This window comes from Typha angustifolia, chromosome 7, assembly GCF_048772165.1.
Source record: "Typha angustifolia cultivar Huaian chromosome 7, ASM4877216v1, whole genome shotgun sequence".
Lineage (NCBI taxonomy): Eukaryota > Viridiplantae > Streptophyta > Magnoliopsida > Poales > Typhaceae > Typha > Typha angustifolia.
This window is the reverse complement of record NC_133245.1, coordinates 6,783,408-6,810,627: the sequence shown is the minus strand read 5'-3', so window position 1 is coordinate 6,810,627 and position 27,220 is coordinate 6,783,408. Positions and strand designations below refer to the sequence as shown.

General features: G+C 37.2%; 2 protein-coding genes across 2 annotated transcripts; one reads left to right on the top strand and one right to left on the bottom strand.

Annotated features, from left to right (window-relative positions):
- The first annotated feature begins 8,847 nt into the window (after positions 1 to 8,847).
- Positions 8,848 to 25,040, top strand: LOC140762189 (uncharacterized). Its single transcript, XM_073099822.1, has 6 exons — positions 8,848 to 8,958; positions 20,649 to 20,985; positions 21,077 to 22,254; positions 22,373 to 23,179; positions 23,338 to 23,361; positions 24,936 to 25,040. Exons 1-6 carry the CDS (start codon positions 8,848 to 8,850, stop codon positions 25,038 to 25,040), a joined length of 2,562 nt encoding a protein of 853 aa, XP_072955923.1.
- A 488-nt stretch (positions 25,041 to 25,528) lies between these two features.
- Positions 25,529 to 27,106, bottom strand: LOC140763367 (uncharacterized). Its single transcript, XM_073101528.1, has 2 exons — positions 26,966 to 27,106; positions 25,529 to 26,800 (listed from the first exon to the last, which is right to left on the bottom strand). The coding sequence occupies exons 1-2, from the start codon at positions 27,071 to 27,073 to the stop codon at positions 25,817 to 25,819; spliced, it is 1,092 nt and encodes a 363-aa protein (XP_072957629.1). The 5' UTR covers positions 27,074 to 27,106; the 3' UTR covers positions 25,529 to 25,816.
- Positions 27,107 to 27,220: the final 114 nt, after the last annotated feature.

The window sequence follows — 27,220 nt, the reverse complement described above, 5'->3', positions numbered from 1 at the left end:
AAAATTTCTCTACAATATTATGTTACTTTCATGTTGTTGGTATGATGAAATGTATTCCCTCAAAAACAATACTAAAATAATTGTGATAACATCTTACAAGGCAACGTGTACTCTGTCCTTACTTCTTACACTAAATCAAAATTGGCGATATTTGTTTTTATTATAAGGAGAATATGTTACTCCGAGTGGAAATATGAATCTTACTTTGTAGATGGTATTCAATGTAGATGAAATTTGTTTTTATTGTAAGACTTGGTACATTAAAGCTCACATGAAATGTTGTTCTTCATAATAAATTAGAGTATTATGGAAAAAGGTTGGTTGGTAGAGATGAATTGTAAATAAGTTAGTTAGTAGGTGATATTAATTGATAGGAATCTATTCATACCAATAGGTGGTTTCATCAAAGGATGAAGATGGGCGAACGAACAAAAAGAAAGAAGATGAAGAATGTGTCAAAGAATAAGATAGAAAAGCTATACCGAGAATTGGTTCATGTTAAGAAGATTAGCCAATCATACTTGTAAATATTTTATTAATTTTTAGTAAATTTTTGGCTTTTCAAGGCTAATAATTTTGAATATTTTTTATATCCCAAAAAATCTCCCAGCCAAAAAACACCTAGAATATGCAACCTTAGGCTTTTCCTTTGCGAAGATTCTTATGATTATGTTGGCTCTTCCTCTGCTCAGAAGATCATTAGGAGAGAACATTTCTCAACTTATAGATCATACTTTTTAATTGCATAGTGCATGTAGCTTTATTTTCACAAGATGTAGAAATGACAAAATTCGTAAGTATGCTAGTGGAATTGGTGCTTAATATATGAGGATCGTACTAAATAATAACGGAATTTACACTTAGTATACGATAGTCGTACTTAATAATAATAGTATACTAGTCTTTCTACTTAACCTAATATAAAACTATGAAATTTGTTTTTATGTTAATGATATTCGTATTTAAACTATGAAGTTCCTTAGTATAAAATAAATTTATTCTTAAACACATTATATATAAAACACATTCATTTCTAATCACATCATGTATAAAACAAATTTTTTTTTTGAACACATCAGGTATAAAACAATTTTTTTTTCTAAACACATTAATTCCTTAACATATTATGGAGACACAAAAATAAGAACATAGATATTTTAAATAGGTTGATGTGTTGTAGCAGGTGACTATAAGCTTCTACTAGAAATTGCTTGAGAATTCATATAAAACTTAGTATTGTGACCCAGTTCTTTATAGTTAGCGCATTTCTTGTTTTATACTATTTGATTTTCACCCTACGATGGTCTCTTTTTCTTCCGCTTCCGTCCAATTTGGACTCTCACCAAGGGAGGTAGCATTTCAATCTCGTTCAAGGAACTCGGTGGCCAAAATTTCCTCGATGCAATAATTGGAATTGATTCTGAATATATAGCTAAATATACCTTTTTGCGTAAAATATCTCTTATAGAACTCATAAGGATCAAGATGTCTAAAGCTTAGCGCAACAAGACCGTGTGTGCATGGAATTCCAAAGATATCCCACTCATGGCAACTATAAGTTTTTTTTTTCAATGTTCACAATATAACTTCCATTAAAGGTATTGATTTAGAATTCAAAAATGGAGGATAGAATGACATTGACAAATCGAGCTTTTTCATGAGAAATGCATAGATTATCTTCAATTTTTTTTAACCATATGAGTATTGCATTTTTTGGCAAGTGCTTTTCAATTATAATAATATTCAGTCATCTTCTCTCTTGTGATCTCCATCAAATACTGTATAGGCATAGTCTTCGACTCACAAATAATATTGGTTAGGTTTTTAAACATGTTGATTGTTAGTATAGAGTATCTTCCTTCCGAAAAGCAATAATTAGCTCATGTACTTATAAGAATTTTATTATGTAAGTATAATATTTAGGATACATCTACTCCGTCTCCCTATAAGATTGTGTTGCTACCTAAAACTTATTGTATCGAGGAGAATCCTTTGGAGCATTTGGAAGGTTCCAAGATAGATGCACCATATATAGAATATTTATGAAAAGCTCCAAGAAATGTATCTCTATGATACAATTCAGCTTTGGGTTAGTTTATAGTTTGTTTGTGAAAAAAATAAACATTTCAATAGTCGACAACATCATTCTCAGAATTGGGCATCAATTGACCTCTCAAGCCTTCAAAACCAAATCCCAGAGAGCATAAAGGGATTTCAGGTATTTGAACTCAAATTTTCGAGAGCAAAAATGGTTTAAGGCATTTGAATAGCCTTCTAGGTATTCGAACGCTTGATGATGAGGTTCCTAGGTCTAAGTATTTTATTTTAGTATTTTTTCTTATTCGAACTCGAGTCTGTTCGGTCTGATTGCTAGGTCTAGTTATGTCAGGGAGCCATCTATAAATATGTGTGGTGCATACTTGGTTAGTCATGTTGTTGAATTGTCTTCTATCTTCCAATCTTCTTCTTTCTAGTTCATTCCTTCGACCTTGGCCAACCACTCTAGGCCGACTAGGTACCTCCTCCCCCTTTCGACTAGCCGACACCATCTGGCCCTAGGTGATGACCTACCCTTTCCCCCTTTTCTCTCTTTTACCATACTACTGATCTTCCCTAATCCATCCATATCGCCACCACTCTACTATCCTTGCCAGACCATCCTGCAACTCTGGCCACCCTACCAACTATCTGTTTTGATAGATTTGTTCTCCATCCCAAATATAGTAATCCCCCAAAACCGTTCATCAATCCAACCATTGAAGACAAAGGACTTCATTAACCTTGAAAATTCATGGTAGACCTAGCTTTTTCTTCGGAGATCAGATCTCATATTTGTGGTTATTTTTGGACTCGTGCAGATCGTGAGAGCATGTAGACACCTTCAAACCATCAATTGGAACGGTGTTTGTTAGTGGTATCAAACTTAGGTTGACCTCGAACTACCATTAATGGCTAACACCAGGACCTTGGTGGCAAGAAGGAACAATGAAGATCATGTGGATCCAAAGGAGGAGATCTTCACTAAGGCTCCAAACTACAATGCTAGGAGATTGGATTCATCCATAGAGAATCCTACTCGTGTGGATTTTATTATTAGTGCATTGGTGGTAAGCTTTAGGGCCAACCAACATGATCTTCAATTGGTTGTTAAAGAATAGCAAAGAAAGCCGTAAGGATCTCCATGCTACCTGAGAGGCGATCCATAGTTTGACACTAGATCATGGTGAGACTACATCTCCTTGTCACCAACCACCAAGCATGAGCAACTCAGCTATGGCTTGGCCAATCCTTAACAATAAGCTAATCCTCCAATATCCCATGGCACGATGAGCAACCAACCACCAACTAGTGCAACATAACGTGCCTTAAGGGATTTGGTTGCATCAAGTACCGAAGGAGGATGCTGATTATTGGGTGGAGCATCGTCGTGATTACATCAAGAGGAGAAGAGATGCCCATCAACCAAGACAGCACCCGCCATTGATCAGACCCGAACAAGGGTTTGATTGAGGCAATAATGTCAAGATTTGAGGTCAATTAGTGCGGCTAGACTTCCCAAAATTTTAAGGTGGCTAAGCAATTCTTTGAGTTTCAAAGGACTTTGAAGGACTCCAAGGTGTTGCAAGCAATCTTCTACCTAGAAGGATTAGCTCACCATTAGCATTGGGCAGGCACTACTCATTGGTGGCTAGATTAGTGGGTTGATTTTAGTGCAGGAATCACCAAGCATTTTGTGTTGTAGGCTATAAGGACTTTGATGCTCTCCTCACCAAAATGGTATAACAAATATTTGTGTTCGTACCAAGAAGAGTTCAATAATCAGCGCCCATTGTTACCATCCTTGGTGGAGTATCAAGAGTTAAAGCAAGCCACCATGGCCTAGCCGAGACATCCAACAACCGGCTCGACTGGCCACGACAACTATAAGTGCAACAGTGTACCAAAGGGGACTTGCTACATATCAAGGGCTGAGAGCTTCCCTCTGGTCTTCTACTAACGTGAAAGAAAGTCATAGATTGACTGACCGAACTCTCACATCTATATAGGTGGAGCGAAGGGCAAAACTCCCATGTTTTAGAAGCGATGAGTGCTTCATCCCGGCTACTGATGTGTGAAAGCATTTGGTGGTGTGATGCTGATAGATAGGCTAAAAGATTTAGAAGAGGAGCATGTTGAGGAAGAAGTTGCAAAGGAGCCTCTTAAAAAAAAACAAGAAGAGTATGAAGAGGTGGGTGTGCAAGCCTCAATAGAGGGAAATGACATATCTTCTTTAGATGTCCCTAGTAGTACTTGGGCCTCCTCTAAGCCTAGGTAAACCCTAGAAATTAGTCTGATTACTAACTAAAATTTTTGCTTTGTTCAAAGAGCTGAAAGGGTTGCCGCCGCTCAGAAAATTCAAACCATTGGATAGAAATTTTGCCGACAGTTGAGCCAGCATACGTGCGACTATATCGGTATCTACACATCCAAAAAGAAGAGATTACAAAGTTAGTATCAGAGATGCTAAAACAAGGGATAATCTAACCAAGTTGCATCGCCTATTCTTTGTCATTTTTGCTTGTACGTAAGAAAGATCTTTTGTGACATTTTTGTATTGACTACTGTGCACTAAACTCTATAACTATCAAAGACCAATACTAATATTGATGATTGAGGAGCTATTGGATGAGTTGTTGGGAGCCTTCTATTTTAGCATGTTAGGCCTTCAAGTCGGATATCATCAAATCTTAGTTCATCTGGACATTGTGCACAAGACAGTCTTCCAAGCTCATGATAGCCATTATGAGTTTTGGGTCATGTCTTTTGGATTGACTAACACTCCAACAACCTTCCAAAGCCTAATGAATGATATTTTTAGGCCACTCTTGCAGTGGTACATTTTGATCATTTTTATCACATTTTAGTGTATTGCAAGAGCTTTGAAGAGCATTTAGAAAATCTCCATGAGGTGCTAAAATTATTGGTGGACAATTCACTGAGGGTGAAGATTTCTAAATATTTATGGTGTGAGAGTAATGTGGAGTATTTGGAGCATATAATCTAAGCAAAAAGGGTAGTGACCTATCCAAGCAAGGTGAAGAGCATGACCAAGTGGCTAATTCCAATGACGGTACGCAAATTATGTAGGTTCCTTGCTTGACAAGTTACAACTATTGTCTTGTTACTAGGTATGGAAAATTGTAGCACCTCTTTTGGCCCTTTTGAGGAAGGATTTATTTGTGTGGACCATTAAGGCTAAGGGGGCATTTGAATAATTGAAGGTTGTTATGACTACGACACCGATTTCGACGCTATCAGATTTCACCAAGGATTTTATTATCGAATGGATATTTTAGGGAGTAGTTGTTGTTCTAATGCAAATGGGTAGACCTATAGCCTTTTTGAGCAAAGCATTGTTCAAGAGATCGCAGCAACTCTCAAACTATGAAAGGGAGATGGTGATATTGCACATCGTGACTAAATGAAGAACATATTTGATCAGGCGGTGTTTCATCATCCACACCAATCAAAGGATGTTACGAACCGGACTGATAAGGGATATATTGGATATTTGGATTGAAGAGAGTTCTTGATAGTGATGGAAGGGGTGGAAGGAGATGAAATATGGATAGGGATATTTGCGACTAGAGAAGGGGATAGGATAAAGGAAAAGAAGAGATTGCTCCTATAAGAAGTAGGGCCGCAATAGATAAGGAGAAAGATCTAACCAATATAGGCTAGGGGGCGATAAGAAGTTAAGGCAAGAAGAGAAGAAGAGAAAGAGAGAGAGGGGGGGAGAGAGATAGGAGAAGAAGATAGATTTTATAACATAACCCAACTAGGGTGCACTCCACAATATTTAAAGGCTACCCATTGGACTCAAACAACAGAAATAAGCCCTAAAAACAAAGTGTTCTCGCCGTAGTGCATTTGAACGTGTTCGAGACTATTCGAACACACAAATTCCGTTCTCCATTTTTGCAAACGCGTGCAGATATTCGCATAATGTGTTGGAACGCGATCCTAGACATTCGAACGCCCCTCGAAAAAAGCCTTATTTTCTTTCAAAACAAATTTATTCTTCTGATACAACTTGATCCAGCTCTAGTTGTATTAATCCACCACACTTTCGTCACCTTGACCTTAAGGTGAGAAGTTTGAAAAGTGTTCCATGATGTCCTCCTCAGACTCCCATGTCGCCTCGTCGGAATGTCGTCCGAGCCACTCCACCAAGATCTCAATCTCTAGTCGACCTTCACGACGACACCTCTGTCTCGCCAATACACGCACTAGCTCATATGCCTGTATCTCCTCCACCGGATCGGGTATTTGTGTGCTCACTACCTGATCCGCCCTTACTCTTGCCCGTAGTAGTGATATATGGAACACGAGATAAACTTGAGATCTCTCCAACAACTCCAATCTATACACAATAGGTCCCACTCGCTCCAATATGCGAAACGATCCAAAATACCGATGCGCTAACTTGGGATTGCGTACAGGATGTAGGGTAACTTACTGATATGGCTAAGCTTGCACGAATATAAGGTCCCCGACCTCAAATTCCAACTCCCGATGTCGACGATCATACACTTGTTTCATGCCATTTTGGGTCGTTGTCATGTGCTCTCGTAGCCTCTGTAGAACTACATCCCGATTTGCTAGCTCCATCTCTATTTCCGTCCTCATTGCTGATGTCTCGGGGTCGTATGTCCTCAAGATAGGTGGTGGTCTACCATACACTGCCTCGAATAGTGTCATCTCGATGGTGCTATGAAATGCAGTATTAGAGGACCACTCCGCCTATGATAAGTAGTCGAGCCATCTCCTCGGTTTCTTGTCCACAGAGCACCGTAGGTATTAGCTCTATGCCTTGGTTCATCACCTTAGTTTAGCCATCTGTTTGTGGGTGATAGGCTGAACTGAGGTTCAATTGAGTGCCCTGGAGTGCGAAGTACTCAGTCCAAAAGTCATTAATGAAGACTCGGTCTTGGTCAGACACAATCGAACATGGCATGCCGTGAAGTTTGGCAATATCGCGCATGAACACCTCTGCCACCATCCTTGCTGAATATGGGTGCTTTAGGGCTGAGAAGTGAACATACTTACTTAGCCTATTTACCACAACAAATATGACCAAGTACCCCCTCACAGAAGGTAAGCCCTCAATAAAGTCTATAAAGATGTCCTCCCAAATCCTCTTTGGCACAAGCAATGACTAGAGTAGTCCGACTAGCCTCAATGAATCGATCTTTGCCTCTTGGCATACCTCGTAAGCACGTACAAACGCTCTTAGCTCCTGTCATACTCCCGGCCACGTACAACTTTATAGTAGTCTCTTGTGAGTTTGTAGGAGTCCCTCAAGTCCTACCTTAAGGATGGAATGAAAATGTTCCATCACTCTTCGTCACAGGCCTACGTCTGTAGGTATCCGAATGCGCCCATGGTCTAATAGCAATCCGCCTCGACTCACCATTCTAGGATGACTCATCCTACTACAAGATTCTCAAGATATTTGGATCAGTAGCTCCTACGGCTGGTATGACATCTAAGAAAGGAAAGATAGGCATAGACAGGGCCACCAGTTCGTCCGATTGGGGTTGTCAAGATAGTGCATCCGCTGCCTTGTTCTTCGCTCCTTTCTTGTCTTGCAGATCGTAGTCATATCCTAATAGTTTGGTGACTCACCTCTATTGCACGGGTATGTGAATCTATTGCCCCATAAAATAAGGTAAGCTTCGCTAATCTGTCCGGATCACAAATCGCCTCCCAATTAAATATGGTCTCTACCTCATCACAGCATGCAAGATAGCGAGCATCTCCTACTCATAGGTGGATAGCTACTATGACCTTCTGATCAATACTTTGCTAAGGTAAGCAATGAGCCTCCCGTTCTACATCAATACAGCTCCTATGCTAGCTCCCAACGCATCGCACTCGATCATGAATTGCTTGGTGAAGTCAGGTAGTGCCAATATTGGTGCGGCCACCATTGCTATCTTTAGCTCCTCGAATACCTTCGTTGTTACATCAGTCCATTCAAAGGCATCCTTCTTCAGCAAGGCTATCAGTGGTGCTGCAATCTTTCCATAGTTGGCCACAAACCTACGGTAGTAGCCTGTTAAACTAAGGAAACCACATACTTCTCATACTGTCCTCAATTGTGTCCTATTGAGCATGCACGCCACCTTGCTCGGGTCGGTCGCGACTCCCTCCGCTGAAATGATTGGTACCAACATAAAGCCACATCTTCCAGATAAAAGCTCGCAATAGGTACCTTTGCTTCTTCCGATGTGTCATGACATGAAAATATTGTTCGGCACGAAAAAACCAATCAATAGGATTACCTCCATTAAACTTTGGAAATTTTAGTTGAGCGAATCATCCACGGAGGCCATTTTGCATCCATTGTCCATTAGAGGATCCATCCTCATTGCTAGCGAATGAAGGATGTGAATCTTTGGTCCACGACGTCTCCTTTCCTCTTCCTCACAAGCAATCACATGTTCATCATCATATGGCCACGCTACTCCCAGTTTGCCCCTACCCTAATGGTGTTCATTTCTTCCTCTATCTATGCAATGGTTCACTTCTGGTGAGGCCGAGTAAGGTATCCTTGGTTTAAGAGGGTTGGGCAGTAATGCGTCTGTCTGCCTTAGGAAAACTCCCGTCGTCGGCGGAGTTTGATTAGTCATTGGTGTAGTTACGATGGGTTCTTCTGGTGTCAGCCCTCCATGTGATGTCATATGAATCTCCTCGTGTAGGGACTGTACAAGGGCTCCTTACATTCATTGCTGGTGGTCCATTATCCTTTGTTATTCATCCATCATTTGCTAAATCATCGCTGCCACATTAGGATTGAGCGGCATGGAAAGAGGTGCACTTGGCATGGCATTAGTGCTAGCTTCGCTATTGCTGCCCACGGCGGCCGGAGTGTTTGGGTCTGGTTCTGAGTTGGCATCCATTGTCCAACGCTTGGTGATACCATTGTTATGAATCGGACTGATGAGGGATAGATTGGATATTTGGATTAAAGGGAGTTCTTGATGGTGATGAAAGGGGTGGAAGGAGATGATATGTGGATAGGGATATTTGCGACTAGAGAAGGGGATAGGACAAAAGGAAAGAAAAGGTCGCTACTAGAAGAAGTAGGGCTACGACAGACGAGGAGAAGAATCTAACCAATGTAGGCTAGGGGGCGATAAGAAGTTAGGGCAAGAAGAGAAGAAGAAGAGAAAGAGAGAGAGGGAGAGAGATAGGAGAAGAAGATAGATTTCATAACATAACCCAACTAGGGTGCACTCCACAATATTTAAAAGCTACCCCTTGTACTCAAACAATAGAAATAAGCCCTAAAAGCAAAGTGTTCTTGCCGCAGCACGTTCGAACACGCTTAAGGCCATTCAAATATGAAATTCCAATTCTCTATCTTTCTAAACATGTGTAGGCATTCGAATGGGCCCGAGATCGTTTGAACGCACAAATCTCATTTTTTATTTTCGCGAATGTGTGTAGGCGTCTGCGTAGTGCGTTCGAACACGATCCCAAGCGTTCGAATGCCCCCCGACAAAAAACCTTATTTTCTTCTAAAATAGATTTATTTTTTCGATACAACTTAATCCAACTCTAGTTGTATCAAAAGAGTCTTCCATATTTTATAAGGCAGGATACACACATTGGCATAGTAGCGATGGTGACAAAACTCTTAGAGTAAAACTATGAGTTATAAGGTTGACAGATGCCTTATCACGCCAACCGATTGGAGTGAAGTTTGCGGCCATTTTCATGCCATCCTTTTCCTTCCTAAGAAACTGAGGAGGGCAAGTATCACTAACCCATGTGTTAGAGGGTTGTTGTAGGAAATCAAAGATGATTAGGAGAGCCATCTTGACTTGGACGATCAAGATGGCCTTCTACTTGACCGTTGTTGCAATCCAGGTTATTGGAGCACTTCCACAATGCTTTAGAGGTGGGTCATTAAGATTGTCCTAAGAACCTACAAGAGGATCTCTTAAAGTTTCACTTGGTCTGGAATGAAGAAATACGTCAAAGAATATGTGAAGGCATGCAAGACTACCAACTAGGGAAGACAAAGACAATGAAGCCAGCTGGACTCCTTCAACCTTTGCCATGCCAGACCGTATTTGGTAGGACATCTCTATGGACTTCATAGAGGGCTTGATACTAATGCGAGGTATTTGGTGATCTTTGTTGTGGTGGACAGCTTAAACAAATATGCCAACTTTTCAACATTTGTGCATCCTTTCTCCACCAAGACTAGACGAACGCTTCGTCCAAAATGTCATGAAACTCTATGGAATGCCTCACACGATAGTTCTAGATTGTGACCGAGTCTTCGTTAGTACATTTTGGACCGAATATTTCAGATTATAAGTGAAACACCCAAACCTCCAAATACACGTGTAAACTGCGTGGGTAAATCCTCCCACGTGGTGCATCACATGACCTGTCAGTACAAGGATTTCACAAGGCACACAACAGCACAATTTCACCATAAATAACTCAACTAATGGAGTCCGGATACAAGTTTCACAGGCCGCAACAAGCCTCCCAAATATACATCCAAAATACAATGCTAAAGTCCAAAATACAACATCATCATCACGCCCTCGCAGGGGCTTAACACAACTAACAAATCTACTAAAAAGGAAAAGTAGCTACTCCTCGCTACCCGCACCTGCGTACCCTAGCTCTGAAAATAATACCACCACGAGGTGGTGAGCTTACAGCCCAGCGAGTAGGATCCATACAATCTAAAATAATGACATCACATGTGTATATCCAATGTATGCCTATATTTGCTAACGATAACGACATGCTTATTGAAATGACTTACCACAATTTACTAAGTAAATGCAATTGATAAAGATTACCAATCACTATCTTGGAACATGCTAGTTCCTAAACATATTATGATAGGTTCACACAGATATAAAGCTTGAGACAGTCTCTTATTTGTACACATCTCAATCATAGGTTTTACATGTTATGCATAGCAATAAAATAGCAGTTTAGTCATCTCATGTCTACCAAAGTAATAATCATACTTATCATCGCTCACCGAGCTATTCATCACACAGGGTAAATACTCTTAAGAAACAATCATCCATCATCTCATACATCGAGGGGGGATATATACACATCTAGCGGTAATGTCACCTACACGTGTATGGCGACACTACATGTGACCGATTGTCTGTGGCCATCAGACTCAGGACCCCGGTCGTAAGCCCATATCTCACTCTCTCTAAATCATCACCGCCCTCGGCGGGAGAATCGGGAGCCCTCGGCCCATCAACAGACGCCCTAACCCTGCGTCGTCAGGTACCGCTAGAGTTATGTCCCCGCCTCACAATCATATTCTTCTATCATCATAATCTAGTCCTAACTATGCAGTATAACTACCTGAATGCCACACAGGCTTCCCAACCTCAGGTGTAGGCCGCTAATAGTATAGACATATATGATACACTCTACCCTTAACCCTGGGCTGAGTGAGTAGGGGTACTGCCTAGTCAGAATTCGACTACTAATGATAGGTGGAAGTGGTGCAGTGTTTATGCGCGTATAAAGCATGTTATAGTCATCATGATCATTATATTCCATATTCACAGCAATCATACATCTATGCAATGGTATACCATACAGGACACATGTAAAGCATTATCATACTAATATTGATGTCACATTAATATTCTCATAATACCATGATGAACAGGTTATAAATAACTACATATGCAAAAGATATAACAGGGAGTACCAACTGCATGCATTAATACCGACATTTCCTATAGTGTCATGACAGGTATAATGACTGTAATTATGTTATTCTAGATTTGTATAACTCTACTCACCTGGGGGGTCTCCACGGTATAGTAAAACTCGTCAGCTAGTCAGCTCCTCCGGAAGCCCAAAATCCTCCTCATGCGGTATAAATCCTATTAATTCACGTAAGTAAGCCATTAGCGAACTAATAGAATTAATTATCTTATTAGCACATTTATGTTTGGTACGAGTCAATGGTATCCTAGTAATCTTATGTTATCTCAAAATTAAGGATCAGACTAATCAAATCAGGTGAAAATGATAAACAGGGTTATAGGGTCCAATTGGCCCCAAATGGGCTAGGCTAGAGACAATGGATAGGCCCAAACCCAACCCACAAAGCAATAGGGCCTTGGTGGGCTACGGTCTGCAGCCCACCCCAACAGATTAGTGGGCTGCAGACCACTGCAGCCCACTAAGGGGGAAATGGGTGGGGGTTAAACCCCCACCCCTCCACCCCATCTCCTTCCACTCCCGATGGAAGGAGGGTGAGGCGGAGAGAAGAGCCCACGAGGCTGCGGGGCTGCGGCGGCGCGGCACGACGCCGGCGGCGCAGCGCGGGGACGGCGGCGGCATGGGTCCAGCACAGCACGAGGCCGAGGAGGGGAAGGAAAATGGGAGAAAGGAAGGAGGGGAAGGAAAGCTTATCGGAGGGGGGGGGGGGGGGTCGGCGAGCTCGGCGGCTGGCGGCAACCACGAGGGAGAGAGAGGAGAACGGAAGGGCTGCGGTGAGGGAAAGAAGAGTTGAGGGAGATGGGGGGAGGATGGCGTGCAAGACAAAGGAAGGGAAGAAGAAGAAGAAAAGGGACAACAGGGTGGCAGGCTGACAAGCTGACGCACGTGCTCGGCACGTGCGTCAGTCAGAGGGTTTTTTTTTTTTTTAAATATAATTTTTTGGGGTGTTACAATAAGGCACCCATTTGGACTTGAGTTTGGCATATCATTCGCAAATCAATAAGCAAATAGATATGGTGAATTAGGAGATAAGCAAACCGATAAGCAAATAGATATCATCCGCAAATCGATAAGCAAATAGATTGAGAAGTACCTTTGATGCTTCATAGGAGATTGTCTAAGACGCTGATTGAAATTGGGCTACTACGATTTGACAGTGTATGGGCGCACAACACCTATTTTGTGTGGATACGATCTGGCGACTTCTACTAAGAGGACAAAAGTCAATTTGGCATTGATGGATTGCGATGACATTCTTCACTGATTGCAGGTTCATATGAAGGTAGCCTAGAACCATATGAAGCATATCTATGACCAACATCTTCACGAGAAGGAATTCAATGAGGGTGATATGTATGATATTTGTGTGAGATCAACCTATTGTCAAGTCACTTTATGTGCATTTCAAAACCAAAACTTATCGTTTAAATCTTTGGTATGTTTCGGCTTATAGAATGAGTTGGACCAATTGCTTACAAGTTGGAGCTACCAGATGGGACTCGAATGCACCCAGTGTTCTATGTTTCCTTGTTGAACTCAAGGATTAAATTGGACCAACTAGGGGGATTGGTTCTACCCAAACCAGAAGATGAACTTTATTTCAATGAATCAATTCGAGTATTGGCATGACTAGGAGGCGACATGGATCAAGGATGAAGACTGAAATCTTAGTCAAATGGTTGGGCAAACCATCCGACATTGCCATATGGGAGCTCAAGTCTAAGATTATGGATTAATTTTTCGACGTCACACCTTGAGGACAAGGTGAGGAAAACAAGATGGACTGATATAATTCAGATTTAGATTAATTTATAGTTTTTTGTGGAGAAATAAATGTTCCAACAGTCAATAATATCATTCTCAGAATTGGGCATTTGAACGCAAATCTCCAAGAGCACCTACCGCTCTAACCAGACCATCCTGTAACTTCGGCCACCTTGTCCACCATCCATTTTGATAAATTTGTTCTACATCCCAAATCTATCAATCCCCTAAAATTGTTAGTCGATCTAACCATTGAATCGAAAGGACCTCATTAACCTTGAAAATTTGCAGTGGACCTAACTTTCACCTCAGAAATCAAATCTTATATCCAAGGTTATTGTAGGACTCGTACAAATTGTGGGAGAAATAGACACCTTCAGATCATTAATTGGAGGGGTGTTTATCACTCCATTGCATGAATCAGTCCATTTTGCTAATCCGATAATATCATCATTCACTCAAAAAATTTAATTGATACCCAAAGATGATACAAAAACCAAGTTTATGATTCAGTGCGTTTCTAGATTCAGCCACACAAAATGCTTTGACTGTTGGCATCCAAACTAGTTGCAACAAGTAAGCAACCTCTATACTTGCCAGTTAAGAAAGTATCGTTAATATTGAACAATGGTTGCAAATGTGATTTGAATGAATAATACACGCTTAAAACGTCTATAGTCATCCCATTGCAATTTTGTTATAGTATTAGAATCTCTCTTTTTAAGCTCACAGTGATAGCCTTATATCCACTTGTAACATTCCTCATAGCTATCACGGATCTCTTCTATTGTCTTTTGGTTAGCGTAATATGCCTTATGATAATCTATTGAAATACCAAATTTTTTCTACATGTCAACTTGAACCATTTTCCATGTATATACTTCAATACTCTTCAACACCTACTCATGCATTTCATAATGTATGAATAAATTTGTACATTAATTATAATCCCTCTCAAATATACCTCTACTACATACGTGTTGTTCGATGAAGTATTTTATCCTAAATGTATCAACACCTAGTAATATTTATAGCCTTTATCTTTCATGGGTATTCCTCTTAACTACATTAGGCAATTATCTTCTGCTAGTTAGTTCTAACAAGGCTTTTAATTCATATCTACAGTTGACTGACAGCAAATGATTCAATGCTTTTCCAAACTCTAATGAGTTTCAAAACATCTACCCTATAAATAGATTATGTGAGGTGGTATATTGTGTCACTTTAACTTTAGAAGTTTCTTAATATTGTACATAAAATTCTACATAGTCATTAGTATTATTATTTTGTAAAGCAAGTTCGTGTACCCAATCAGCTGACATGGATATCTTATAAGCAAATTACTTGAATTTTGCTCATGATCACAATAAAGTTGGATGTAAAAGTTTGTCAGCGCATCATTTTTATTAGTTAGAGATAGATCAATAAAATCAAAGATAGTGAATTCTTCTTAAAGATTTAGATTTGTTATATTATTTAAAGACAAATCAATAGAATCAATGACAGAAAATTCTTCACCAAGATTGCCATTAGGTTTGTCATTGTTGTTATGGGAATCAATAATATTTGTTGTGACAATATTATGAGGATCACGTATAGAAAAATCAATCTCACTTTTAGATACATATTTTCCATTTAGATCAAGGACTTATCAACAAAATCATTGAGATAAGATGAGCATCTTGCCCCTGAATTATTTAAGTTAATATTATAAGGATTTGAAGCATGTGAAATAATAGGCTTCTTATTCATCGAATTTTGCACCTGAATTATTTTAAAATAAGAATAATTATTCTTAGTCAATAATGGAAGTACATAAAATAATTACATTTTTCCCACTTATGTCAAATATTAAAGAACTTCATCTTTCCTTAACGAAAACTATAGTTAAATTATGAAATTCATAGCTAAATTACAAATTTCGTCATTAATGTATAAAATATGTCAATCAATAATAACTTTCATTATAAGTTAGCAAAATAATTTTGCTGCATATGTCCAATGTAATTATAGACTAAGAATATAATATGTTAACTCACTCTAATAAATCTTTCTATTTTTTTGTTCTGAACATTTGTATAGCTCGACAGATCATACATGTCTACAACATCACTATTTTTAAAGATATCAACAAATATATCGTGGTTGTTTGAAGGTAATAGGTACTTCAAATTGATTTTAAACTGACCTAGAAGGATTCACATTACTTTAGAGAACTTCAACTTTAACTCTAACAAGATGCATTGTCTACTTATACTTCTATGGACAATAATATCGCCCTCATAGTGAAAAATCACTTCTTATCATCCAAAATAATAACACCATTATAGTCAAATAAAATCTTCATAATATAATATATGAACGAGGGTGAGATAAGATGATGAAGACATCCTAAATTAGAATAATAGAAGAAGAAGAAGAAGAAGAAGAAGAAGAAGAAGAAGAAGAAGAATATTTTTTCTTTGCTTGACATTTAATGAGATACTCAAGTACATAAAGGTTGAAGTTGGAAGGAAAAAAGAATTTAAGCCTCCAACGCAAAAGGAATTAAGAAATCGATGTGGCTCACAAAAGCAAAAATCAAGTGTTTTTTTTTTTTTTTGTGTGCGAATTCCCCATTATATTTTGTTATGCTTAGACTTTTTCTATTTAGCTTATTTATTAGAAAGAAAAAGGGTTATTTGCACTGAAAATCCATTTGATTTTTTATTTGGTGAGGCAGGGTCAATTTTAGTTTTCCTCGCACTTGAGGCTTTTTTCTTATTTTTTCTTTCAACTTTGCCCTTTATGTCATTTAATATCTCATTAAATATTGACGGGACATTATAAGACTGAGAGAAATGATTCATACTTATCTTTTTCTTCATTTTCTTCATCTTCTACTTTATATGCTGCTGGTAATTATTATTATTTTTCTTCTTCTTCATTGTCTTTTTTTTTTATTAGCTCCTTTTTTATCTCTTAATCTTTTTTTATACAATCTCTAATTGCTCTCTAATTTCTAATCTTCTTCTTATACAAGTCTCTAATCGCTCTTTCTACTTCACCACTGAAGTTGTTAAAAGACAACGAAATATGTATGGGAAAAAATAAAAGTTGTTAAATATGTATAGAAAAAAATAAAAATTGTTAAAAGACAATGAAATGTAAATTTTACCACTATCTCTAATTAATCTCTTACTTATTTAATTAAAGAATGATTAGACTTGTATAGAAAAAAAAAAAGAGAATGAGTAATAGAGACTTGTATAGAAAGCGTATAGAAAAAATAACGAAAGTTGTTTTGCGAAAGTTGTTATTACATTTACGAAAGTTGTTAATATTTTTCTTCTTCTTATTATTTTCTGTTGTTGCTCATTTTTCTTAATCTAATTCACCACTGAAATTATTAAAAGACAACAATATATATATAGAAAAAATAACGAAAGTTGTTAAAAAACAACAAAATATAAATTCTCACCACTATTTCTAATTATTCTTTTACTTTATTAAATATATTTCTTCTTATTATTATTTTCTATTGTTGCTTTTTCTTAATCTACGTCACCATTAAAATTAAAGACAACGAAGTATGTACTAGAAAAAAAAATAAAAGTTGTTAAAAAATAACGAAATGTAAATTTTTACCACTTTATCTGATTAATCTCTTATTTTATTAATAAAAGAGCAATTAGAGAGATATGTATAGGAAAAAATAGAATAATTAAGGCATAGAAGAAGAAGAAGCAATAGTAGAAATAAGAAGTAGAAGAAGAAAAATATATATTAATAACTTTCGTAAATACAATAACAACTTTCTTTTATTTTTAACAACTTTTATTATTATTTCTATACATTATAGAATTTACATATTTCACAATTATAATTTATATGAAAACAAATAGTAATCATACAGAGCTATGCTTTTGGTTATTTAACTAATTATAATTATCTTACCACTATCTCCAATTAATCCCTTATTTTATTAATTAAAGAGTGATTAGATAAAATTATATAGAAAAAAAGAAAGAATAATTAAGGGATAGAAAAAGAAGAATAAACAATAACAGAAAAAGAAGTAGAAGAAAAGTAAAAAACATATGAACAACTTTTGCAAATATAATAACAACTTTCATTGATTTTTAACAAAATTTATTATTATTTTCTATATATTATAGAATTTACATACTTTACAATTACAATTTATATAAAAATAAATAATAATCATGTAGAGTCATATTTTTGGTTATTTAATTAATCATAATTATCTCACCATTATATCTGATTAATCTTACTTTATTAATTAAAGAGAGAATAGATAAACTTGTATAGAAAAAAAAACAATAATAAGAAAAAGAAAATATATTAATAATTTTCACAAATATAATAACAACTTTCATTGTCTTTTTTATATGCTTTCACAAAGTTATAGAACTTTTTTAAAAAACTGTGAATTATTATCAGAATTTTATACTTAAACTATAAATTTTATACATAAACTACAAATTTCATATTTAAACTACAAATTTCATACTTAAATAAATTCATACAAGTCTCTCTAAATATATGCACAAAAGTGATTAATTAGAGATATTTTTTCTATATAAGTATCTCTAATCACTTTTTAATTAATACAGTAAGAAACTAATTAGAGATAGTTTAAACTATGAGTTTTTGTCAGATTTTCATACTTAAACTATAAATTTCGTATTTAAACTACGAATTTCATACTTAAACTATAAATTTTTTGTCAAATTCTTTGTTTCACTGTAGATAAATTTCAAATATGAAAAAACTCCAAATACAAAAATTCTAAATCATGATATCACGGATTTTATCCAATTAGTTTCATATTTTTTGGATATCAGATGCTCTGAAATTATGTAGAATTTGAACTACAAAATTTCATACTTAAACTACAAAATTTCAACTGTGAACAGTTTTGAAAAAGTATTTACAAGATAATCATTTGAAGTCCAAAAATTATGAAATCGATTGGACAAAATGTATGACATCATGATCTAGAACTTTTTTATCTGGAGTTTTTTCAGATTGAAAATATATTTACAGCAGAATGACAAATTCATAATTTAAGTATAAAATTCATAGTTTAAGTATGAAATTCTAACAATAATTTATAGATTTTTTAGTATATATTGTAATTTATTTGTAATATTAGATTAAGTTATATTTTTGAAACATTGATTAAGGAGTTTTTATTTATTTAAACTATCTCTAATTTGTTTATTTGTAAATTGTAATGGTGAAATATATAAATTTTGCAATATAAAAGAAAATTATGAAAGTCGTTAAAAATCAGTGAAAGGTGTTATTATATTTACGAAAGTGACTAATAAAAGATATTTTTTCTATACAAGTCTCTCTAATCACTCTTTAACTAATATAGTAAAAAACTAATTAAAGATAGTTTTCATAAACTACAAATTTTTGTCAAATTCTTTATTTTACTGTAGATAAATTTAAAATATAAAGAAACTCCAAATATAAAAGTTCTAGATCATGATGTCACGGATTTTGTCGAATTAGTTTCATATTTTTTGGATGTTAGAGGCATATCTTTTGAATATTTTGTTAAAATTATGCAAAATTAAAATTTCATAGTTTAAGTTTGAAATTCATACTTTAAGTACAAATTTCGTACTTAAACTACGAAATTTTAATTATGCACAGTTTAAAAAAAATATTGACAAGATAATCATTTGAAGTCCAAAAATTATGAAACCAATTGGATAAAATCTATGACATCATGATTTAGAACTTTTTTATTCAAAGTTTCTTCAGATTCGAAATATATCTATAGCGGAAAGAAGAATTCATAGTCTAAGTATAAAATTCGTAGTTTAAGTTTGAAATTTTGACAAAAATTTACAGTTTAAACTATCTCTAATTAGTCTCTTATTTAATTAATTAAAGAGTGATGCTTATATAAAAAAAAGAAATGATTAAGAGATAGAAAAAAGGAGCAGTAGAAAAAGAAGAAGAATTAGCAGCAATATATGAAATAGAAGATGAAGAAGATTTAATGTCCCGTCAATGCTTATTTAATGAGGCACTAAATAACAGAAAGGGTAAAATTAAAAAAAAAAAAAAGTCTCAAGTGCATGAGAAACTGAAAATAACCCTGGTTTCGATACCAAATAACTCGAAGAAAAACTGTACTTCATTTTTCACTTGAAAAAGGCTATCTATATTATAATTTAGGGATTTTTACAAATAACACCCTACATTTTGCCTATTTTGTGATTCGCACCCCGTCTTTGGGGATTTTATAACGCGACCCCTCATTTTTCCTATAATATTCATTTAACACCCTAACGTTATTTTAGCTAACTGACATTAACCATGTTATATGGTTTATGTGACTCTAGTTCAAAAATTACTAAAATACCCTTAAGAAATCATCACCTAACCCAAATCCTCACAATCCTCTCTCAGAACGAAACCTACCCCACAAAATCCTTTTCCCCAAACTTAAACCCTACCCCACGAAATCTAAATCCTCTTTTTTAAACTAAACCCTACCCCACACAATTAAAATAACAAACCCCACTTTCCCACAGTAATCCCCAAAATATCTGCGACGTAAAAGCCTCAGAAGCTTCACCCATTTTCTCCTCTCTCCAAACCCTATTTTTCTTAATCTTTTCCCAAATTTTCTCCATCCCCTCCCTGTTTTTGAGGTCGCAAGCAACAAAGTCAAGATTTCATCTCCCTCCCCGTATTCTCTACACAAGCTAAGATTCCCTTTGTTGAGGAATATAGTTGCATGCAAACAATTAAGGTTTATTATCTTAACTTTAATCTTTTTCAATTTTGTTTCTTTTGTCTTTTGTTACATTTTCTACTGATTTCTATTATGGTTTGTGGAGAGAGATTGAGAGATTTTTATTAAGAATTTTTTTATATTTTTCAGTAATAAATTTCTATTACATTTTCTATTAGTGTATTTATGTTAAGAATTTATGTTACGATGGATTTTAAAGTAAGGTTCCCCATGTTGTTATGTATTTTTTTTTAGGTTTTCTCGGTGTAATGGGTTTTAGAGTTATGTATTCTTATGTGATGGGTTCCTAATGATATGTGTTCTTATGGTTGTATTGTAGATGGAAAGTAGTTTTATTGATGTAAGACTTCATTATGGAGGTATATGGAGGGCAAATCAACAAACATTGCTATCGAAATATGTGAATGGGAGGCAACTTAACTTTGTAATGGAACGAGACTACTCTAATTTCAAGGATTTGTATGAACATATTGAGACTGAGTCAAAGTTAGAGTATAAGTATGGCATGCACATTTGCTATAAAAGATATGGAGAAAAAGAAACTTATGTCACTCTGTCAACAGATTATGATGTACTCAACATGATTGATGAATGTGAAGCTCAAAAGTTTGTTGACATGTATGTTGTAGCTAATGAGGAACATAATCCTTCTGCTAGTAATAATAGACAGCAAAGTGAGCAGCCTTACTGTTATGATGATGCTGGGGGTTATCCTAGAGATACTAATGTGGGTGATCTCTTTGATAGTGAATATCGATATAGCAGATGATATTATAGAAGAGTCTTCTGATGGCATTGTGGAAGAGGACCTGCATGAAGATATAAATGAAGATGAAGATGATAGCTCATCCGAAGATATGGAGAATTTTAGGATTCACACATATGAAACAGAGAAGCAGAAATTTTCCATGGCAGTTGGTAATTTATATGATAATGTGTATATGTTTAGAGATGCTCTCCGGGATTATGCAATATGTAACCATTTTGAAACACGTTATATCCATAATGAGAAACATATGGTAACAGTTAGATGTGCTAAGCCTGATTGTAGTTGGAGGTTGCATGCATCAAAAGTACAAGGTGGCCCACTTATACAAGTAAAAACAGTAAAAGGTGAACACACATGTGAGGCTGCTAATGTTTATGGGAATAAAATGGCTACATCTAATTGGATATGCAACAAAATAATTGACTGGATAAGATTGGAACCTAACCTTACAATCAAAGCTATTTGTGCAAGAATCAAGGAGGCACATCATGTACAACTACATTATGCTCGGGTATGGAGAGGAAGAGAATTGGCATTTGAAAAGCTTTATGGAAATGTGGATAGATCCTTTCAGTTTTTCCCTTCTCTTTATAGAGAGCTTGAAGAGAAAAATCCTGGGAGTGTAATTAAGTTAGATATAAACCCAGAAGACAATACATTCAACAGATTTTTTGTTTGTTTCAAAGCATGCAGCGATGGTTTTTTTGCTGGTTGTAGGCCATATTTAGGATTGGATGGCTGTCATTTGAAAGGGAAATATCTTGGTGATCTTCTTGCAGCAACAGCTTGGGATGCAAATTATGGGATTTTTCCACTAGCATTTGCTGTCGTCAATATTGAGACAGGATATACATGGAAGTGGTTTTTGGACAACATTAGAGAGGCCATTGGAGAATTAGAAAATCTAACCTTAATGTCAGATAGGCAAAAGGGTCTGGATGCTGCAGTTGTTGAGGTGTTTCGAAGAGCTGAACATAGGGTGTGCTTTAAACACTTTTATGAGAATTTTAAAAGAAAATTTCCTGGAAAGCAATACAAAAAATATATGTGTGGGGCTGCCAAAGCATACATTCACTCAAAATGGGAAGATGAGATGAAATTACTAGAGGAATTGTCCAAACCTGCTAGAGAATGGGTCAGAGCACAGAATGAAAAGGTAATTATTATCTACACTTTACTATTTCATCTTTTATTGTTAAAGAATATAACTACTTACTGCTAGAGAATGTTTTTGATTACTGTTTCACTTTTGACTAGTTTGTCCATAAACGCAGGGTTGGACAAGAAGTGTGTATGGTACTACAGCTAAAGTGCACTATTACACTAACTGTGGGGCTGAATCCTTTAATAGATATATCTTGGAAGATAGAGCTCGACCATATGTTGACTTGATAGATTGTATTCGACAAAAGATGATGACTCGGATGGAGCAACGTAGAAGGCATGCACAAAGTTGGCAAGGCAAATACACACCTACCATCAGTAAATATATTCAATGGGTTTGCAAAGAGGCTGCAAATGTTGGTGTGGTGTATAGATCGGTTAACGAGGAGGCAGAAGTGCAAGGCAAAGATGATAGGTGCACTATTAGGTTGGATACACGTTATTGTTCATGTGGAAGATGGCAAATATATGGATTTCCTTGTGTTCACGCTGCAGCTTTCATCTTATCAATTCGTCGAAATGTATCTGATTATATAGATGATTACTTCACTATTGAGAAGTATCGAGCTACATATGCAGCAAGTATAGCACCACTTCCGGATAAAAAGTTATGGAAAGACCCTGAGGTTGGTCTAGATGTTTTTGCTCCACAAAGAAATCGACCTAGAGGGAGACCTAGAAAAAAGAGGATTAGGGGCCCGAATGAAGAGTTATTGCCATCTAGACTAATGAGACCCACCAAAGTTTGTGGACGATGTGGAGAGCGAGGGCACAATAGAAGAAGTTGCAAGGAGCCAATAGGAGAGAGTGCATCTGTTGGAGCACCTTCTACTTCAAATGTAAGAGAAAGAAGTCGAGGGAGGGGTGAAGTAAGTGGTAGAGGGAGGGGTGAAGCAAGTGGTAGAGGGAGGGGTGAAGTAAGTGGTAGAGGGAGAGGATGGAAGAGATGTATTACTAGATCTATGCACCAATTTGCAAGCAGTACACAATAGGTAATTTTAGCATATATTGTGTATTTCATATATACATTGAAATCTTTGACCTGCCTAATAACATATGTTTTTATCATTTGCAGGTTTCAAGTATGGATGCTTTGATGGTTATCTTTTTATCTATTTTGTCATGGCCTACAAAGCCATTTTTTGTACATTGGAATCTAACATCGCCTATAGAGCCATTTTTGGTCTATTTTGTTATGGCCTACTGTGATGTATTTTCTATTATCACCTATGTGATGTATTATGATATTTTCATGGTTATAATGAATTTGTGTTAAATTATGATGTGCTGTCAGATTATTTTTTAAGTTTCAAGTATGTTATTCTATTTTAGATGTGTTCTAATGTATGAGATGAGTAAATCAAGGATATTATGGTGTGCTATTATGGTGCTTGGGATATAAATTTGGTGTGTTATTATGGTGTTTGGGATATAAGTTTCAAGGATATTATGCTCAGCTATTATGGTTTATAGTTGAGAATTTATGGAATTAAACTTTTTCACATTTTGGGCATCTTTTTCTGTGAATGATTGTAAGAGTTAGTTTTGAACCTTGTTAGTGATGTATGAGTTAGGCATATTTGCATGTTCTGAGGATTCAAAATTTTCTATAGGGTAATCATCTGATTCAGGTGAAAGAGAGACAGAAGCTTCTTATTCTAAACAGACATATAGTCACTCAAAACCTTTGAAGACTTCCCTCTTGTCGAGTGTCCTCATATCAACTTTGTCAATATTTGGGACACACTCTGACTCATTTTCTGAAGAAAATGAAATTTAGAAGTATACAGTTAAACTTCAAACAACATAGCAAGTTTGATTCCATAAATTGTCAATTGAACTTTAGATAACATAACTCACAAGTTTCCAACTGAACTACAACAAAATGATAAAATATTGGGAATTTCTTAAAATATTACAAATATGCTAGTTTTGAATCACTTCAAATAGAGTGATACAAAAATTAACATCACAATAATTCCCAACCAAAGAGTCTTATAGATCTTCCCAATCTTTTTTTCCATTAACTCCAATTTAAGTTCAATTGTGTATAGTTGGTATTTGAGATCTATGGGACGAAAATTGATATCATCACACCATGCAAAAAAGTCACACTTGTCATCCTGCAAATTCAAGTAAAATTGACATTATTATTCTATCATATTTATGTCAATGAAATTTAACAAGGGTTTTGCAAACTGATGATACCTTTCTTCCAGGGCAGCAATAGAACCTTCTATTTTTATTCTTCTGCGTCATAGATATTCTTACGTTGCAATTTCCTCTGCCACAAGGACAATTGAACATATAATCCATGTCATTCCAATTGGGCCCAGTTGATGATCCCATGCTTGAGCTCATTGTAGTCAAACAAATCTATAAGAATTTTAACAAACCAAAATTTAACTCCAGAAGATGAAATATTAACTTCTCATTGTTTTAATCATCTTTAAACCCTAAAATCCCAAAATGGGGTTGAGTTGTCTTTAAACCCTAAAACCCCAAAATGGCATTCAATCAAAAATGATTACAGAAACTAACCGGTGTAGAGTTGGTACCTAAGTCTTGCAACTTAGGAGGAGTGATGTAGGCTTGGAGAAGTTCTTGTCGTTTGGGCAACTTCGGAAGGCAACCTCCTTCAACCTTCGACTGCTTGGTGTTTTGGTGATGTAGGCTTTGGGAAGCTCTAATTCCAAGCTGCAATCTTCGGACTACAAGCTCCTTCAACTCCGATGGCTTGGTGTTTGGGGAGCTACTGCTTGGGGTTTGAAGCTTTGAGATCAGCTTGGCATTTAGGGATGTTCTTTATGGTTTAGGGAGCTATGAGATAATAAATTATAGAGGTTTAAGTTATGAATAAAATTAGAGATGAGTACAAGAGTAATTTAGGAATATTATAAATTATATAATAGATTATAACAGAATATTCTCTTTCTGGTATCGTTCTGTTTGATTATAGTTAGGTTAAGTTAACTCAGGGTGTTATATGAACATTACTATAAAAAGAAAGGGTCACGTTATAAAATCCCCAAAGACGGGGTGCGAATCACAAAATAGGCAAAATGTAGGGTGTGATTTGTAAAAATCCCTATAATTTATCCTATGGTAGTTTATGTCAAATTTATATTGGGTAAATTGAAATCCCACTGAGATAAACTATAACTTCCCCCAATAAATAAATAAATATTATATAACGTTTACACTTCTAATATATGAAATGAGTCCTTAACCAAGAGGAAATTAGAAAAAAAAAGAGGAAATGAAAAGCTAGTACAACTATACAATGGCAACTTTGAGATCTATTTCAAGGAAGATTAACATATGGACAAAGTATGACAATAGAATTCATCCCAACATTTTCGATGAACCATATTGAGCAGTTGACAAACTATTTGAATGTGACCAATTTCTTTCTTTCTGTTTGTTGTACCTCTTAAATTTGCTAAGCTATTCGACTTAATTGATCATTATTGGCTGCATCTTGAGAGGTGTTTGTTTGCAAAATCCTCCTAGAAATATCAGCAGACAAATATTTTTACAAGATAGTTCCGCTTCTATGCAAAACTTTCGCCTCGATTTCTAGCACCCTTATACAAGCATAGCACCCTACACTTGACCACTCCCGAGGTGGAGCTGTACACGTGGAACCCGGGAGCCACCAGCACCTTAACGCACGCCGGTTCGAGCCGGTCCATGCCGACCCTGTCCCTCCCAACGTCCTCCATGAACCGGCCATCGAACCGGGCGCCACGGTCCACCCTTAATACCGGCACGTGCGGGTAGACCGAACGGGCCATGAGCCGGACCACCCACGCGCTCTTCGCGGCGCCGAAGAAGGCCTTCAGCAGCGGCTCAGGCCACGCGCCGGCCCACCGGAGGCATCCCGCGACCTCGCTCATCTTCCGGTCGCAGAACCGGCTGAGCCGGTAGCTGTAGTGCTTGGTGCCCTTGGTGAGCACCTCGTCCCACGTGAGCTCCCGGATGGCGACGTAGGCGGCGTGGTTGGCCTCGCAGCGGGCTAGCGGGTCGGCGACGCGGGTCTCCTCGTCGTCTGGGAGCTCGAACCCGGAGAAGAAGACGCGGTTGAGGAAGGACTCGGTCTGGGGGCCGGGTCGGATCCGGGCCGGGAGGTGGGCGGAGAGGGTCTGGGCGAGGTGGCGGGTGGCGGAGCGGGAAGAGGAGACGGAGAGGAGGAATTGGTCGAGGGCGAACGAGCCAGTCGAGCCGGCGGGGCTGAACCGGTCGAGGAGGGGGGAGTCAGAGGAGGAGGGGGTGCGGCGAGCGAGGGAGTAGAAGAAGGAGCGGAGAATGGAGTGAGGAGAGGAGGAGGAGGAGGAGGAGTCGAAGGGGACGATGGTGGTGGTCTTGGGGCGGGAAGAAGGGCGGCAGTTGGAGCACGAGACGGAGACGCCGCGTACGCCGCCGTTGGAGGATTTCTTGGGAGGAGGAAGAGGAGTAGGTGGGTGGTGGAGGTGGGGGGATTCGCTTTCCGTGGGCGGCGACGAGTGGTCGTCTTCCTCTGCCACCGCCTCGGGGATCTTGACAGAACAAACAACAGATAGGTTAAGTGGACATCAAACACTAGAGGAGGTATATTTTATCTTGAAATAAATAAACCATGGAGAAAAAAAGGAAGTGGGAGAAAATTAGAGAAGAGATTAATGGAGGAAGGAAGGGAGGAGGAGGAGGAGAGAGGGACTTACGGGAGGGAAAAGAGGAGAGCGAAGGAGACCGCGTGGAGAAGATAGGGAGAGGCGAGAGGGGGAGGCAGCCATGGGAGAGTTCCCTGCTGCTCTGCTTCCTCTGTTCATTATACTGTCCTTTCCTCCACAAAACGGGGATGAGTTATTGTGAGTTAAATGCTGTCTCATTTATAAGCAATGTAGGAGTATACTTCTTATTTCTTTTTATTTTTTTAATAGAACGACTAATTCTTTGGATTCTGTGAATGGGATTCT

Excerpts from the sequence above, each read along its gene's own strand:
- LOC140762189 (XM_073099822.1), top strand. The coding sequence starts at position 8,848 with ATGGAAAGAGGTGCACTTGGCATGGCATTAGTGCTAGCTTCGCTATTG. Across the intron at positions 22,255-22,372 it reads TCAGAGCACAGAATGAAAAG|GGTTGGACAAGAAGTGTGTA; the intron begins GTAATTATTATC and ends CCATAAACGCAG. Across the intron at positions 23,180-23,337 it reads GTGGTAGAGGGAGGGGTGAA|GTTTCAAGTATGGATGCTTT; the intron begins GTAAGTGGTAGA and ends TATCATTTGCAG.
- LOC140763367 (XM_073101528.1), bottom strand. The coding sequence starts at position 27,073 with ATGAACAGAGGAAGCAGAGCAGCAGGGAACTCTCCCATGGCTGCCTCC. Across the intron at positions 26,801-26,965 it reads GCTCTCCTCTTTTCCCTCCC|ATCCCCGAGGCGGTGGCAGA; the intron begins GTAAGTCCCTCT and ends TGTTCTGTCAAG.